General features: G+C 36.9%; 1 protein-coding gene across 12 annotated transcripts in view; it reads left to right on the top strand.

The window, feature by feature from the left end:
• Positions 1–15,379, top strand: part of LOC139934043 (serine/threonine-protein kinase TBK1-like) — a 42,430-nt gene extending 27,051 nt beyond the window's left edge. For all 12 annotated transcript variants that reach the window (XM_071928320.1, XM_071928314.1, XM_071928321.1 and 9 more), the window contains exons 10-19: positions 1,643–1,701; positions 1,840–1,931; positions 2,931–3,171; positions 4,170–4,291; positions 5,748–5,864; positions 6,600–6,701; positions 7,617–7,713; positions 8,735–8,866; positions 10,138–10,310; positions 12,386–15,379. In XM_071928320.1, coding sequence (XP_071784421.1) covers positions 1,643–1,701; positions 1,840–1,931; positions 2,931–3,171; positions 4,170–4,291; positions 5,748–5,864; positions 6,600–6,701; positions 7,617–7,713; positions 8,735–8,866; positions 10,138–10,310; positions 12,386–12,500 — 1,250 coding nt within the window. In that variant the 3' untranslated portion in view covers positions 12,501–15,379. The remainder of the gene's footprint in view (positions 1–1,642; positions 1,702–1,839; positions 1,932–2,930; positions 3,172–4,169; positions 4,292–5,747; positions 5,865–6,599; positions 6,702–7,616; positions 7,714–8,734; positions 8,867–10,137; positions 10,311–12,385) is intronic.
• Positions 15,380–16,490: the final 1,111 nt, after the last annotated feature.

The raw sequence follows: 16,490 nt of genomic DNA, 5'->3' as shown, positions 1-16,490 counted from the left end.
CTACACTCAATCTGTTAAAATGAAGAATTTTGTCAGCCATAAAAGTGCATATTTCCACGGTGAACAACGCCATGAAAATGGATTCTGGTAAAAAATATTTAAAAAACGGCAGAATATCAGTTCTGGCATAGAAATTAAAAAAAAACTTCAAGAGAAGCTAGAGCTCTGAAGTAGTTATACTTTGAAAAAAAATCATTGACACTTGAAAGCGGGGTTTACCCAATGAATGGACAAAAGTGGTCTGGTTTCTATGATAATAATAGCACGCTCACAATGCCTTTGTATTCGTGGAACAAGACATGTTTTGATGTAAAGCAAGGTTCAGCATGCACAATTAGTTACATTACAAGCTTAAGTTTAAAGTGGTGGTCTGGAGACTGGACTCGTCATGCAGAGGTCACTTGCAACCGAGGTAAAGGATCAAGTAGTAAAATTTAATGGAAACATTTCATTCAAATCAAATAATTTGGCCAGAATACATTCATCAAACCTGTCATTAACCCTCCTACTATGGGTACCAAGTTGTCCAATCAGGGCCAATACACTTCCCAATGAGTTGTCCAATAAGGGCCAAAACACTTCCCAGTGAGTTGTCCAATCAGGGCCAATACACTTCCCAGTGAGTTGTCCAATCAAGCCCAGTTTCATAGCTCTGCTATTTGTCAAATTCTGCGCTTACGATCACCCCATTCTCCACTTACTGTTCAAGCGCTTAATTTCTTCGCTAGATGTGTAATGAAGAATGCCAAGTGACGTGGAGTATACACACGAGCAAAAGCAAATTCCCTGCTTACCCGTGAAATACGGGTTTTCAAAGCGCGGAATTCTAAAGTGCTGATTGTTTGTTTATGGTAAACAGATCCTTGTAATTGGGCCCTGATGGAAAGCATTCAACCCATTGTTTTGTGGTAGTACGGCTAGACTACTAGCTGTGCAGAACTAAACTGTGAACACTAATTTGGTCATAGTGTGACGATGCATTCATTGCATGGTATCATATTGGAGGCACATTGACTCCTTGTAGTACCCGGAAAACCCCTCCGCATATGCACCTCCACCATTTCCAACATTTTGGGAGTCGATTACTTTGTGTACATTTTGACTCCCAAAATAACAAGGGCGTTGATGACAGCCATTGATCAACGCCCGAGATCGAAAGTGTTTGAATTTTCAAGGGGGAGGAACCGGATAGGCCGGATCCGGAGAAAAACCCTTGTGCTACTGTACTCATCTTGTGGTCTTTGCACTCTTTGCTGGGAATTAAACCTGGGCCACAGTGGTGAGAGGCGATTTACGCACAAGCCAACCGTGCCACTCAAATCTATACATGCATAGTACTTAAAACATTGCAGAACAAGGCCTGCTTCAGCCTTTGCTTGTTCCTGGTGCCCTCCATTGTCACCATTTCGTATAAAACCTTGCACTGACAGGTAGCCTACATGGAAAAATGAAGGAGACAAATAAAAATAAAAAAATCCTACAATGCTGTATAGTAATGTTACATCAATGAGAAGGCTCAAAACCTTTGATTATTTTAGATTAAATTTGAAAAGGAAGAATTGTTTTTGTGAAATAAGTGTATAGAATGAATAATAGAAAAAGGTAGTTAATTTGTTGGGAATTTGTTTTTTTTCCTTTTCAGCAACTATTCCACAGGTTCCATCCAGATACTCACTGGAAACCGACGCTCCAAGGACAAAGGTACTATTCATCCTAGCAGTCAGGGTATTAGACTGTCTACCATCACACTTTATGTGTTGTAAGCCTAGTCTGGTTGACATTTTATTGTTTTGTTGTGTAGAGACTAACGAGGCGAATTTTTATCTCTTCTAATTACAGCGTAGCATCTCAGCACTGTTCTATCTTAAAAGGAAACAGGAGAGATTATTGTCGATGCAGAAACTTATGGACAAATCAATTGAAGCTTTTACGTAAGTCGGGTGAAATACCTCAATTTGCATCCAAGTAATTCTCAAATTTGCATTGGCAGGAGGTACAGATTTGAGGAAGTCATCAGCCTTTTTCACACTATACTCAATTCCTAGGGGTGACCCGGGGAAATAAGGGCGGGCCTTTTCACACTAAAATCGCTTTACCCCAGGTCTTCCCCGGGAGATTTGACATACCCCGGGCAATACAGGATAGCCACCCCTGCTCTTGAGTAGAGGTTAGCGGTAAAACTTCAGGGTCTTCTTGAAACGTGTAACCTGAACTGCGTGGAATAGAGACACAGTGTGGAAGTGCCGCGGGGTAATCGTGGGGTAAACAAGTTACAGGCCTCCCAACGGCTGTATTTCTATTGCATATAATTTCCATTGTGTATTGTTTATTTCTATAATTGCTTGTCATTTTTTTCACTTGAATTTGTTCGCTGAGTTTAAACTTAATTTTTATACCTTGTTTTTTGTTCTGTTTATCTACATGTTAGGGAGTTTGTGTTTAAAATTTATTCTGTTGCGCCATGAAGCAATTGCTGTTGATGGATTTTGCGCTATATACATTTTTACAATTATTATTGTTATTTTTCCAGAGATAAAGTGTGAAAAGGGCTGTACATATATGTGATGTATTAAAAAGAGATAAAATGGGTCATTGTTGCAAACAATAAGTACACACACAAGAGGGAGAATGGGCCCTGATTGCTGGTAGTTGCAAACATGGGTATATGTAAGTGTGCGTTTCTGTGCAAGTATTGTCCGAGCGATAACTCAGAGAGACTTGGCATATCAACTCCAAACGTGATGTGTGGATTGGTCTTGAGATCCCCCAGAAGCTGTTTGTGTTTAAATCCCCTGTAACATAAATGTCAAGGGTCATTACGGCTAAAAATAGAAGGAATGTTGTCCAAAGCCTAAACTCAAGAAGCATGGGATCTCATCAGGAACATGTGTGTTCATCAACACACCATTTTTTAAAAAATTTTTTTACAGTCGCTATTTGAAAGATTCAGAGAAGCTTCTGAGCTACCACTTGAGGAAGTTGGATTCCGCCGTGTTGTTACCGCTAGTGCGGCTCCAGTACATGCAGGAGAGAATCTCTACATTGCTAGAAGTGACCCAGGCAGCGATGCCCAAGGTTAACAGGCACAGGGATGAAGACCTCGCTGGGGTCTGCGATAACCTGGAGATTGTGTACGACGAGGTGGTCCTGAAGAATGAAGACGCTGATAAGGTGTGTAATGATGAAAGCCTGCAGCAGAACGATTTCTGTACGAGTATGAGCTCAGAACCATGACATGAACCTGGTCGGACTCAGTACTGTGTTGATCCCCTCTCCTCACTGAAGTTCGGAAAGGAGACCCTGATTGGCTGCCATAAATAATAGCTGTAGTTGCCACTCTGGTGCAATATCTCGATATTCTTCTTTGTTGCGAATCGTCCAAGTTGACATTTTTTTAAAGTGGCTAGAAGGCAAGGTGTCACCCCCCCCACCCCCTCAATTGTGTCCCAATTGTGTGCTTGGATCTCAGCAATTCGTTACAGGAGTTTTCTTTTTCTTTTATATATATATATATATATATTTTTTTTTTAGGGGGGGGGGGAGGGTATTTTTACATAGGAGAATTGTTCGTTAAAGTATGGGAACCTGGGGGAGGGGTAACCTCTGCCCCCACACCGTGCATGATATACAAATTGACACATGAGTTACTTGACTGTTTTCTTCACAGCCATGATGCCGTTTCCCTTGCTTGTGAAGAAAAAAAAGGAATAAACAAATGAAAATGCGTGCACCACGTTAAAGGAACACGTTGCCTTGGATCGGACGAGTTGGTCAAAACAAAAGCGTTTGTAACCGTTTTTTATAAAATGCATATGGTTGGAAAGATGTTTTAAAAGTAGAATACAATGATCCACACAAGTTTGCCTCGAAATTGCGTGGTTTTCCTTCTACTGTGCGAACTAACACGGTCGGCCATTTATGGGAGTCAAAATTTTGACCCCCATAAATGGCCGACGTGTTTAGTCGACGAGGTAAAAGGAAAACCACGCAATTTCGAGGCATGTTTGTGTGGATTATTGTATTCTACTTTTACAACAGCTTTCTACCCATATGCATTTTATAAAAAACGGTTACAAAGGCTTTCAAAGACCAACTCGACCGATCCAAGGCAACGTGTTCCTTTAAGTATTTATTTAGTATGATTTACGTTATGGTTTTTGCACCCATAGCTATTTTCCCGATACCAAGTTGTCTCCGCTCAGATGCAAAGTGTTCAGAATGACATCGTGCAGAGAGATGCACTTGCCAAATCATGGGTCAATCAATGCGGGTGTAGAACAAAGGACCGATGGTAAGCAAGTTGTGAAATGAAAACTATATGTACACTGCAAACACGGGGGTGTTAAATTGTTTTCTTCCTGGTGTCTATATGTGACAACACCAACATGGTGTTACTTATCCCCGCTACTATATCGTTGATGAAATTAACACCGTGTCGGTGTTATCTATAGATACCAAGAGAATCAATTTAACACCAAAGTTTTTGCAGGATAGTAGATCACTGAACGTGTTAAAAGGCACTGGACACAGTTGGTAAAATGTCAAAGACCACTTTGTGTGTCGCACTATATGCATAAAATAACAAACCTGTACAAAATTGGACTCAAAATGCTCCTCAAATTTGCAAGAGAATAATGGAAGAAAAATCACCCTTGTTGCACAAATTTGTGTGCATTCAGTAGCAAAGTAAAAGATGAAGTCTTTTATCATTGTTTGAGTGAGAAATAATCTTTCTCAAAAACTACGTCACTTCAGATGGAGCCATTTTTCACAACGTTTTATACTACATGTACATGTATCAACAGCTCTCCATTGCTCATTACCAAGTAAGTTTTTATGACGACAATTGTTTCGAGTAATTACCAATAGTGTCCAGTCCAGTGCCTTGAATCTATTATGTCAATCATTTTGTTGTTATTCTTTTGCCAACAAAAGCCATTAGAAAACATTTAAAATTGCTATCAATATTTGCTTCCCTAAAATGCATTTTTGACACTTATAAGTGAATTATTTTTATACTTATCAAACTTTGTAAAATTTTACCCTTTTACCTTTGCCCAGGGTTGATATAATAATCATGCGTTGTGTTTAGTGAGCTTTATTGTTGAGATTGTTTACTGTGTATGTTGTAGATGGACCAGTTGTGTATTTTTCTTGTTGCTAGATCTCTTTGTAGCATTTCTGTGTCTTTGTTACAAATGCTAGGAGTATACTCCATGCCTATTGTTCTTCTATAATTTCTCCTCTATTGTTAAATACCTATTCAATTTGTTTTCTCATTGTTTTAAAATGTGTCAAGTTAAATATATAGCAATTAATTATCTTTGGTTTCATTTAATTTAACCGTTTTTATGAGGCTGCAAATAAAACTTGTATTCTTTTCTCCTAGATTGCACCTCTTAGGATTGAACGATTGTATTCTGTTAAGTCTAATTAGTATTTCACTAGCAAACAAACACCATAAACTATTTTAAAATGCTGTCTGAGTTTTATACTTTTATAATTTTATTATAAAGTAATATTTTAATGCATACTTTATATTAAATAGTAGTTTATAATTAATTTTGTGTTTATATTTTTATTGTAATTTACATGTTCTCATTTTGAGTGTTATATTCAAGAAGTACATCTAATATCTGTCAATTCTGTTCTAAACCTTTGCATGGTGCATTTTTCAAACAATATTTTTTGTTTACATCTTTGTTTGATAATCTGATATAAATGCTTTGTGTTTCATTACAAAACAGTATCCAGCAGTTCAACACCTGGTTCAAAATACAGCTAGGAATTTATGCAAATTTCCAACGAGACAGTAGGTCAAAATCTCTCCCATACAACGAGGAGCAAATCCACAAAATGGAAAAGTAAGTTTCATTTCATTTATTCCATTACATGTGTTTTTGTCTGGTTAGGAATCCAAGGGATCCCCAAAAGTGGCTAGCCCTGTTTCCGGAATCCAAGGGATCCCCAAAAGAGGCTAGCCCTGTTTCCGAATTCCAAGGGATCCCCAAAAGGGGCTAGCCCCGTTTCCAGAATAAGGGGGATCCCCAAAAGGGGCTAGCCCTGTTTCCGGAATCCAAGGGGGATCCCCAAAAGGGTCTAGCCCCGTTTCCGAAATCCAAGGGATCCCCAAAAGGGGCTAGCCCCGTTTCCGGAATCTAAGGGATCCCCAAAAGGGCTAGCCCTGTTTCCGGAATCCAAGGGATCCCCAAAAGGGGCTAGCCCCGTTTCCTAGAGACCTGAGCCCAATTGCATAGAACCGTTCAGCTGAAAATACTGCTAAGCAAATTTCCTTGTTTGGCAAAAAATGAGCGGGGCACCAGTTGAAACAATGTAAGCTTTGTGGAATTTTGGCTGGTAACCAGTTTCTGTGAAAGCAGGTTTTATCTTTGCTTAGCACAAGACCCAATTTCACAGCGCTGCTTTACTTAAACACAAAAAAGAGCAAAGCATAAACGAAACAGTTGTGGTTAGTTGGGCACATTTTGTAAAAAAAAAAAAGAGGTTGTAAGCAGTTGAAAAGCAATACCATAAAATCAGGCTCAAGTTCTGAGTGTTGGTTCGAATCCCAGTTATGATTTCTATTAATTTTATTTCAGGATCAAGTTTAATGAAACGACACCCTTGCTAGCATCCATTGTCAATGACCACTGTGAGAGTAATTGGCGAAGCAAGCATGGAGAAATGATGGAGTGGCTTGGGTAAGTCTATAAGAATTATTTTAATTATTAGAATTTGAACAAAGTCTTGCACAGCAGACTTGTGCCTGTTGTAAGCAACTGAAAAGCAGTACCATCAAATCAGGCTCAAGTTCTGGGTGTGGGTTCGAATTCAATTCATGTGTCGTTAATTCTGTGTCTTTAAGCATGCTTCTCTTCACCCAGGGGTATAAACGGGTACCTGCGAGTGTAGAGATTGATATTGTGTTTGAAAAAGCACTCGGACGCAACTGCAGCCCTGGTCTGTATACTCCCCAGGGAGCTAGGAAAGATTAAATGAAAGTTATTGGCAAGTACTTTAATATTAGAATTGCTTCTTTGTATTCTTCTTCTACACCTAAATTGTACTACAACTTTTAAAAATAATATAATAATATAACAATATTATAATAATATAACAATAATAATGGAGTCTTTATAGCGCCGGTAACCGCCACAAAAAGGCGCTCGCTCGGGATACAAAATAAACAGTTCAAAAGAAAGGAACACAATATCAATCTCTACCCTTGCAGGTACTTCTTCTTTTACTGATAATACTTTCTCATGAGCATTTTCTACTACTATTACTATTAATACTCCTTCTTAAAAGTAGAAGAAGTAGAAGAAGAAAGAGTTAGTTTTTCTTCTTCTTCTTTTTCTACTTCTATTTTTCTTCAAATACTACTACAACATATACTCCTTGTTTTTCTTCTCCTACTTATTCTTTTACTACTACCAATACTCCTACCTTTTCTTATTCTACTACTTCTTCTTCTCATTATTAAAGAGAGAAAGATCTTAGTAAACCACTCCCAAAGATGAGGCAAATGAAGCAAACAACGGAATACTTTCACTTGCAGATGTTTGAGTTCATATTTTGATTTAGAAGTTTTTGTTTCTTGTTGTTTTATGTGACAGCCTTGCCTATTCCCAGAAAGATCGATTATCTGAAGTAGATAAATGTCTGACACCGCTGGTAGCTGAAGTCACTGCAGACGAAAACATCATCTTAAAGGTATAAGTACAGATAAACAAAGACCTTATTAGCTAAAAAATAAATAGTAAATTTTGCTATAATGCTGACGGTGTCACAGTCATTTTACTGTACAATGGCAGTGCAATTAGATTGAGCTCTATTTATTACAAATTGACCTTAAAGGAACACGTTGCCTTGGATCGGACGAGTTGGTCTATAAAAAGCATTGTAACCGTTTTTTTTAATAAAATGCATATGGTTGGAAAGATAATTTAAAAATAGAATACAAAGATCCACACAAGTTTGCCTCGAAATTGCGTGGTTTTCCTTTTACTGTGCGAACTAACACGGGCGGCCATTTATGGGAGTCAAAACTTTGACTCCCATAAATGGCCGACCGTGTTAGTCGACGAGGTAAAAGGAAAACCGTGCAATTTCGAGGCATGTTTGTGTGGATCATTGTGTACTACTTTTACAACATCTTTCTACCCATATGCATTTTATAAAAAACGGTTACAAACACTTTTCAAAGACCAACTCGACCGATTCAAGGCAACGTGTTCCTTTAAGATTAACTTTTGTTGAAGGCCAAGTTGTAACTCAAATAAAGTTTAGGGAGGCCAAGTTTGAAGCAGTGCATGCCTTGGCTACAGTTCAATTTCTAGAATGTTTATTTGCAATAGACTTTGCAGGGCTTGTGTGCATTAGAGCATTGGGACCCGTTAAAGTGTGTGAGTTTAGACCCTTTCACACGAGAGCAATTTAGCAAGGGTCCCTTGCTAAATTGTAGCATGGTTGTAAGATTTTACAAAATGCACCTCGTGTGAAAAGACAATAATTTTTGGAGTGTCCAGGGTCCCTTGTCAAATCTTGTCCAACATTGCTACATTTTGTCGGAGGTCCGGATCTATGACAAAATCTTACACTAGCGGTGTTTTACGGCTTCTTCTTTTTGTTCAAATATCATGCTTTTATAAGTTTTCAGATAACAGTCAATGTCTTTTCAGTTGATGATTATTTTATCCAAGATTTGTTTGTTTAAATTCCCTTTTATTCGTAGCTTGGTGAGCGGTGTCGGGAGTTGACAATCAAAGCTACGCAATGTGTCACCTTCAAGATAGCTCGGACATTTGCCTCCTACATTGGTTTGGAACAAAAAGATGTCAAAATTAATATTCTAGAAGACATTGAGGTAACTATTGGGGTCTTTTGTTGTCCAAGCATACTATGCAAGTGCTTATCATGAGAAGAAATACCTGTTGAAAGATTGGTCATGACCTTATGTTCATATTTGTTTATTTTATTACACACCCAACTGCACAGCAGATGCTATTTAGCCTTTTTGAGGTATGGAGGACGCTAAAGTAGTGCACCGTTTGGTTTGGATGTGTCTGTAGACAAATAAACCCAAACCTAAAAGTGCCACAGTGCTGTGTCCACCATCACAAAGAAATCGCTTATTGGTGACCAGAATTGACAAACCTTGTTTCCTTACACTGCTGTAGTTTAAACTCATTACCTGTATCTTTAATGGAAAGGTTTGCGGTAACACCATGTATAATGACTATCTGTAAATGAGTTTGAGTGGTTATGATACCTGTATCTTGCAATCCATACCAGTTCAAGAGGAATATGAACAAATACATGAAATACCTCTTCTCTCTTTAAATTTTCTTTTTCTCTTCTAGCCTTCACCTTTAATTTGTTTTTTATTAAAGGCAGTGGACACTATTGGTAATTGCTCATAATAATTATAAGCATAAAACCTTACTTGGTGATGAGTAATGGGGAGAGGTTGACAGTATAAAACCTTTTGAGGAACGGCTCCCTTTGAAGTGACGTAGTCTTCGAGAAAGAAGGAATTTTCCACGAATTTGATTTCGAGACCTCAAGTTTAGAATTTGAGGTCTCGAAATCAAGCATCTGAAAGCACACAACTATGTGTGACAGGGGTGTTTTTTTCTGTCTTTATTATCTTGCAACTTCGACGACCGATTGAGCTCAAATTTTCACAGGTTTGTTTTTTTATCCATATGTTGAGATACACCAAGTGAGAAGACTGGTCTTTGACATTTACCAATAGTGTCCACAGTCTTTAATGTCATCTTTAGTGGTTTTTAGGTTTATTTTGTCTTTAGGATGGTTGTAAATATCTATGTCACTGTGTATTTTGTCCCGGATATCTTTTTATGGTTCCTCCTTTCTATTTTACATTAAATTGTTGTGTTTTTTTATCGGTAGATGCACACTGGAAAGCTAATTTCATGTTTTTTAATAACTATTTATAATACATTGAATTGAATTGAATGACCCTTTGGCCTTGTGTCATTTGCATTTTTGGGCAACTTCTGTAATTTTTTTTTTTTTAAATCAAAGAATAAGACGTTGTTTAGATAAGTTTCCCATGGTTCTCACCTACATCCTTCTGTATTCTGTTAACGTTTTCCTGTTCACCCCCTGCAGCTACGGTCCAATGATGGCACCTTTCCAACAGACAGACGTTCCTCATATTATTTAAATGAAGTGTGCAGAGGGAGTCTTTACGAAGAGACGGGAACCCAGACCGAGGAGAACTGTTCCCAATATGCCAAGAATTACCCACAATGCCGTACAGGATTACTAGATTTAAAACGAGCGTGAGTCAAAAATAAATAAATAAATAAATAAGCGGACGAAGACTTCAACCAACCAAACTATTTTCAGAGCTACCACATCAGATTGTTACTTTTAAGAATTGAGTAGATAACTATTTCCACTATGCACTGGACACTCTTGGTTATTACTCAAAATAATTGTTATCATAAAAACTTACTTGGTAACGAGCAGTGGAATAAAACATTGTGAGAAACGGCTCCATGAGAAGTAACATAGTTTTTGAGAAAGCATCTGAAAGCACACAACTTGTGCGGCGTTTTTTCTTCTATTTTTCTCTCGCCACTTCGACGACCAATTGAGTTCAAATTTTCACAGGTTTGTTAATTTATGCATATATATAGTTACACCAAGTGAGTAGACTGGTCTTTGACCAAAGGTGTCCAGTGTCTTTGACCTCGTAGAGAATTTAATCTACCTTTATTGTTGCACCATCTTACATGATAATTATCTTATAGTTCTTCTTTGGACTCTCCTTTATCTCCTTTTTCCTGGTCTATTCTGCGACAGCACACAATAGCCAAACGGTTCTTGTACAACAACGATCTACACAGCATGCACAGTAGATACTATGAATCACATTGTGTCACTACAAACAAGTGCTAAATTGAATTTCTTAGAGCTGCTTAAGCACACAAAGTTGCTAAGCACAAGAAAACTGTGCTTACCAGATCTTAAGTTTAGCAGCCAAACTGCTTTGTCACATGTACAATATGTGCCCGGTGTCCTGCTCATTTCTGTTTAGCAGAAACTTGTTTAGCAATATTTGTTGCTTAAGCAGCTCCATGAAACTGGGCCAAGAATATCCCTTTGTTGACCCAACCGGCTCGACAATAATTTTGCTCATGCCATTTTCAAAGTCGCTGATTCTGGATCACGATGTGGACCTGTTGTGTGTTTTACAGTCTAGTGTCCTGAACCATGTTACTTCCTTACTCATTTGCTTTGCTAGTTATCTTATTTTCTTCAGCTGTTTTCCTTGTGTGTGTAGGCATCTTGATCAAGTTTACTACATCAGTCACTTTGGCTGCAAATATTATTCACTATTATTTATATTCAACTAATGCCTCCCTCTAACGTACATCGAAGCACCCTGTATCCTTTGGCAATTTGGCGCTATATAAATACGGCTTGTTGCATGTTAATGACCATTCTAACTATTATCTGCGTTAAAAACAGGTTACTTTTAAATTACAAAAAGGTAAAGTCCAATGGGGAGATTTTATTTATTAAAGCTGCACCAATACTTTGGTAGGGTTGGGCTGTTTGTTACTGTAGTATTTTTTTTTTTTTTTTTAAGACTAGGCTGTAAAAAGACTTTTCTTTTTTAAAAACAAGCCTTTGGCAAATTTGTTTCATTTAGTTTAGGCCTAACATTGTTATTTTTTACTCTTAGTCGTTATACTCCCTTGTGCTGACTTTGTATGATAATCTAGATCTTTGTAAAGCTCTAATCAACATTTTTTGTTGAAATGCAGACAAAAAAATGTGTCTTTTTTTAATGATTATTGTTCTTATATATGTGTAGATTTGTATACAGCTCTTTTGAACATTTTTGCTAATGAAATGCCAGCCTAATTGTTTTTTTTTTTAATTGATTATTTTCCTTATTTCAGACGTAGTGTTTATCATTTAGTTTGTATGCACAAACTTAATATGTTATCGTATATATAATTTCTGAACTTGCAGGCTCACCGATTGGAAACCCTCAGAAAAGGAACTCAAACAATTATGAGAACTCACGGGACTTTAAAATCAAGCTTTGGGGAATTTTTTGTATTTATGTTTAGGCCTAACATTGTGATTTTGTACTCTTTGTCGTCATACTCCATTGTGCTGCCTTTTTTGTGGTGAAATGCACACAATAAATGTTTTTTTTTAAAGGATTACTGTCTTATTTTAGTGTAGATTTGTGTAAAGCTCTTTTGAAAATTTTTGTTGTTGAAATGCACATAGGCCTACTAAAAAAAATGTAGTTGGTTATTTTTCTTATTTTAGACGATGTAGTGTTATTCATATAGTTTGTAACTGTTATCATTTATAATTTCTTAACTTGCAGGCTCACTGATTGGGAACCCTCGGAAATGGAACTCAAACAATCACAAGAAATGATGGACAAAATGAATCTGATGTCAATGTGTTCAGATAACACCAGTCTGGAAACGTACAATTGATAATGGTGTGTAAGATTGAAAAACCCCAGTGGAAAACTAGCCGCACATGGAATGTTACATAAGATCGGACGCCATTAGTGCGTAGATCAAGAGCGTAGACGTCATCTGCACTCCATCCGCACTCTGATGGCCGAGAGGCAAAGAGAGTTTAGGAGAAGTGAGCAAGGTCCTTTGTGATCACAGACGATTCACTTGGAAATTTGGAGCAACCACTTGGTAGCTAGATGAATCCTAACTACATGGTCCTGCTGTTTTCAAGATTTATTGTGCACCTAAGAGTTGTCGGACCTATGCTTCTTTCCCGATATTATCTGACCATTTCTTATTTCTCTCTTTCTGTTTTATTTTGTGGTGTATGTTTTATATGTTAGCCATGTAAGAGTCATATTTTATGCTTTTATGCTTTTATGATTACTATTATTCTCATATTTTTTTTATTTTTTTGCACTCCTTTAATGACGTCAAAATAATTGTATTGTTATTTATGACCCTTTTTCATAAATTTTCATTTGCAATTCAGAAATAGTTGCACAGTGCGATCAAGTTTAACATGTTGTCTGAAATACTTAATTTTATTTAATCTGTCACTTTAATCTACCATATCAAAAATAATATATAATATTTTACCTAATTTTGGTGTGTACCAGACAATCGACATACAATCATGCGTTTACTCTATAGAAAGTTTGGTTTCTTTTAGTCAATTCGTAGGGATGAAGCTCGTTCAGTCTTTTCCATGTCTATGCGTTTTTCATTAGAGTACAGGCTTACTTGCCTGGCATATTAAATCCTCCCCTACCCTACAATGTATGGTCGCTCATCAACACCCCCCACATGTATGGACTTGGTTAAGATTTATATGGCTGGCCCCACCCCAGTGCTAAGAAATTGTCAAAGAGGCAGCACAATTAGCCAGGTATGGCGGATACTATAGGAGCGCACTATTTGGTTTTGGTGTTGGCCTACACCGACAAATTTACCCAAACCATAGTGTTATTATTATCATTAAAAAGATGTATACAGCGCATTTCCGAAACAGACAAGTGCGCTTTACAATAAAAATTGAAATTAAAAACAAAAGAAAGCAAATTTATGCGCACACATAAAAAGCACAAGAAACAGCACATTAAAGAAGTACATGTATATTTAAAATTTGCAAAATATAAAACCTACGGGAAAAGCTTTGCAAATAAAAAATTTAACCAGCAACATTAAAATTCCTTTGGGAAGAAGAAAGTTTTTAAAAACTTTTTGTAGCATTGTGTCGGACGGCAAAGAGTAAACACACAAATATAACGACGTACAAATTGAACAAAACAAACAAAAATCTTGCTTCAAGTGAAAATTCTTTGAAAGCTTTTAATCTTACAACCAGTGATGAGAAATTTCAGACTGTCGTCTGAATTAAGACTTTTGAAGTCAGTCTGGGGACGAAAATGCCTAATTGCTCCCGTGTGAAAGCGCCTGTAGTTTACAGAACAAAAAGGTTTGACAGATCTGTGTCGTCAGCGTATGGCAATGAGTGTTTGGGAAATGTTGCTCTACTCTATCAAACAATTTGGATGAATTTATAGTGCTAAATAAATAGCAATGGTCCCAGAATCGATCCTTGTGGGACAAGGGCACTTCACTCTTATTATGGTTCATTGAAAGAATGCCAATAGTTGATATCTAGACGGGCAGTGTGAGTGATAAAGCTTTTGCTATTTATAACGTAAACGTATTCTTGTGGTCGTATGTTATTGCTTGTAATACTAGTCTGCGTTTTGGCTTTAAAGGAACACGTTGCCTTGGATCGGTCAAGTTGGTCTTTGAAAATCGTTCTGTAACCGTATGTTGTAAAATGTATATGGTTAGAAAGATATTGTAAAAGTAGAATACAATGATCTACACAAATATGCCTCGAAATTGCGTGGTTTTCTTTTTACCCTGTCGACTAACACGGTCGGCCATTTATGGGAGTCAAAATGTTGACTCCCATAAATGGCCGACCGTGATAGTTCGCGACGTAAAAGGAAAACCGTGCAGTTTTGAGTGATACTTGTGTGGATCATTATATTCTACTTTTAAAACATCTTTCTAACCATATGCATTTCATAACAAACGGTTGCAAACGCTTTTAATAGACCAACTCGTCCGATCCAAGGCAACGTGTTCCTTTAAAATAAATTATTTTACTCAGTCACAATGATACAATTTAATTTCTTGTAGATTAAAAATTTAAATAATAATATGCTTTTTTTCTTTTATTTCCCTAAGAGTTATTAACCTTCATCTAAGTAGTGCAAATTGCAATTTTATGGTAAGTGGTAGTTATTACAGGAAGCTTTAGGAATGAAATAATTGTATTATTCAGACATCATCCGAAGTCCATTGATCATACGCCTCTCTTAATGTTTATGCATGACGTCTTAATTCTCATCCAAAATGATGCTATGAAATGGGCGCACTTCCCCCATCCACTTGCAGTGGGGATTAGCACTGTGACGTAGCTCGTGCATAAATATTAAGAAAGGTGTATACGATCAATATTGTGATTTTATTTTTAGGCTTTAAAATTGTTTTACTTCAGATTAATTCACCTAAACTGAAAACCTCTTGTAGTTTCATTGTTTATTTTAGCGTTTGAAATATTTAACTGGGTTAAACGAAAAATAAAATAAGGTTTGTTTAGCATCTGTTATAAAATCATTTTAAAATCATATCATAGGTTGTTCATTTCCAGTTTTTTTTTATATTCTATAATGATTCGACAAATTATACTTATGTCGTTTCAGCTAATGCTACCCTTCGTGATGGTATATAGGTATTTAATAAAAAGTCAACTGGGGTTTTTTAATCTATGAAATAAACTATTATCTATATGTTATCTATGTTAATTTTTCAGAGTTTTGTTTCAGTTATTTTATATGTCACTTAGTGAAAAGGTAATGTTTATGTTTTAAAAAAAAAGAACGTAAAAAAACCTATGTTACAATGTTCAGAATCCGTCCACAACCCACTCTTGGGGACAATTCCAGCACGAAACGTTCCCTGGCCATGTTTTGGTATATTTTAGGATTTTGTCAACTATGTCAGTGAGTCTGACACATCTTCTTTGCCTTATATCTAAAAGACCACCATCTGGGGTCCTATTTTATATATTATGAGAAATAGTCTGAATGCAACTTTCTCCGGAACAACGAACAAACCAAAATAATAACTAGAGCTAAATTGCATTTGTGCACAAATGCAGAGCTGTTTCGTCAAAAAAAAATTCAAATTTCTCAACTGAGTTTTAAATTTGTTGGGTATTCAAAGCAATTTTGCCCAGTGTGGCATAAATAAAAAATAATTTGGATTATACCATATTCAGATAGCAATTTATGTGTTAAAGGTGCAAAAATTGAAAAAATTATAAAAAATCATGTGATGACGTCATCATGACGTCCTTTAATATTTCATAAGAACTTGTCAATATCCAACAACCTACCAAGTTTCAACATGATCGCATAATTACTTAGGGAGTTATATTAGTTCAAAAAGTGCACCTTTAAGGCCGCGTCACGTGACCCCCGATGACGTCATTGATCTGAAACTTCACACATATGATGGCTGCCTGACAGTTAACGTGTGTGTAAAATTTGAAGTGATTACAAAAAACTTCACCACACACATCTTCAAAAAGTCCATTTTGACGAGTTTTCAACCTGCCGCTAGAGGGCGCTGTTGCATTTTGAGACGTCATTGGTATTTTTTTTGAACTGCCCACCCTTGCCACGCACTAACATCGTTAAAAGCAACTTCATATCTTTTTCCAATTTTGAATTAGAGGGCCACTTCCGGTTTCGACCGGAAGTAGAGGTCATGTGAGGTCACGCACACGAAACAAAATGAAGACCTTATTTATCCCTCCCCAATCCCGCAAACAGAAACCTACGGTCTCTTGTGGCTGATTTGTTATAAATTTTCAAACATTTAAAATACAACACCTTTAAGATGACGTCACGT

The sequence above is a fragment of the Asterias amurensis genome, chromosome 2, assembly GCF_032118995.1.
Source record: "Asterias amurensis chromosome 2, ASM3211899v1".
Lineage (NCBI taxonomy): Eukaryota > Metazoa > Echinodermata > Asteroidea > Forcipulatida > Asteriidae > Asterias > Asterias amurensis.
This window is presented reverse-complemented; position numbering and strand designations above follow the sequence as displayed.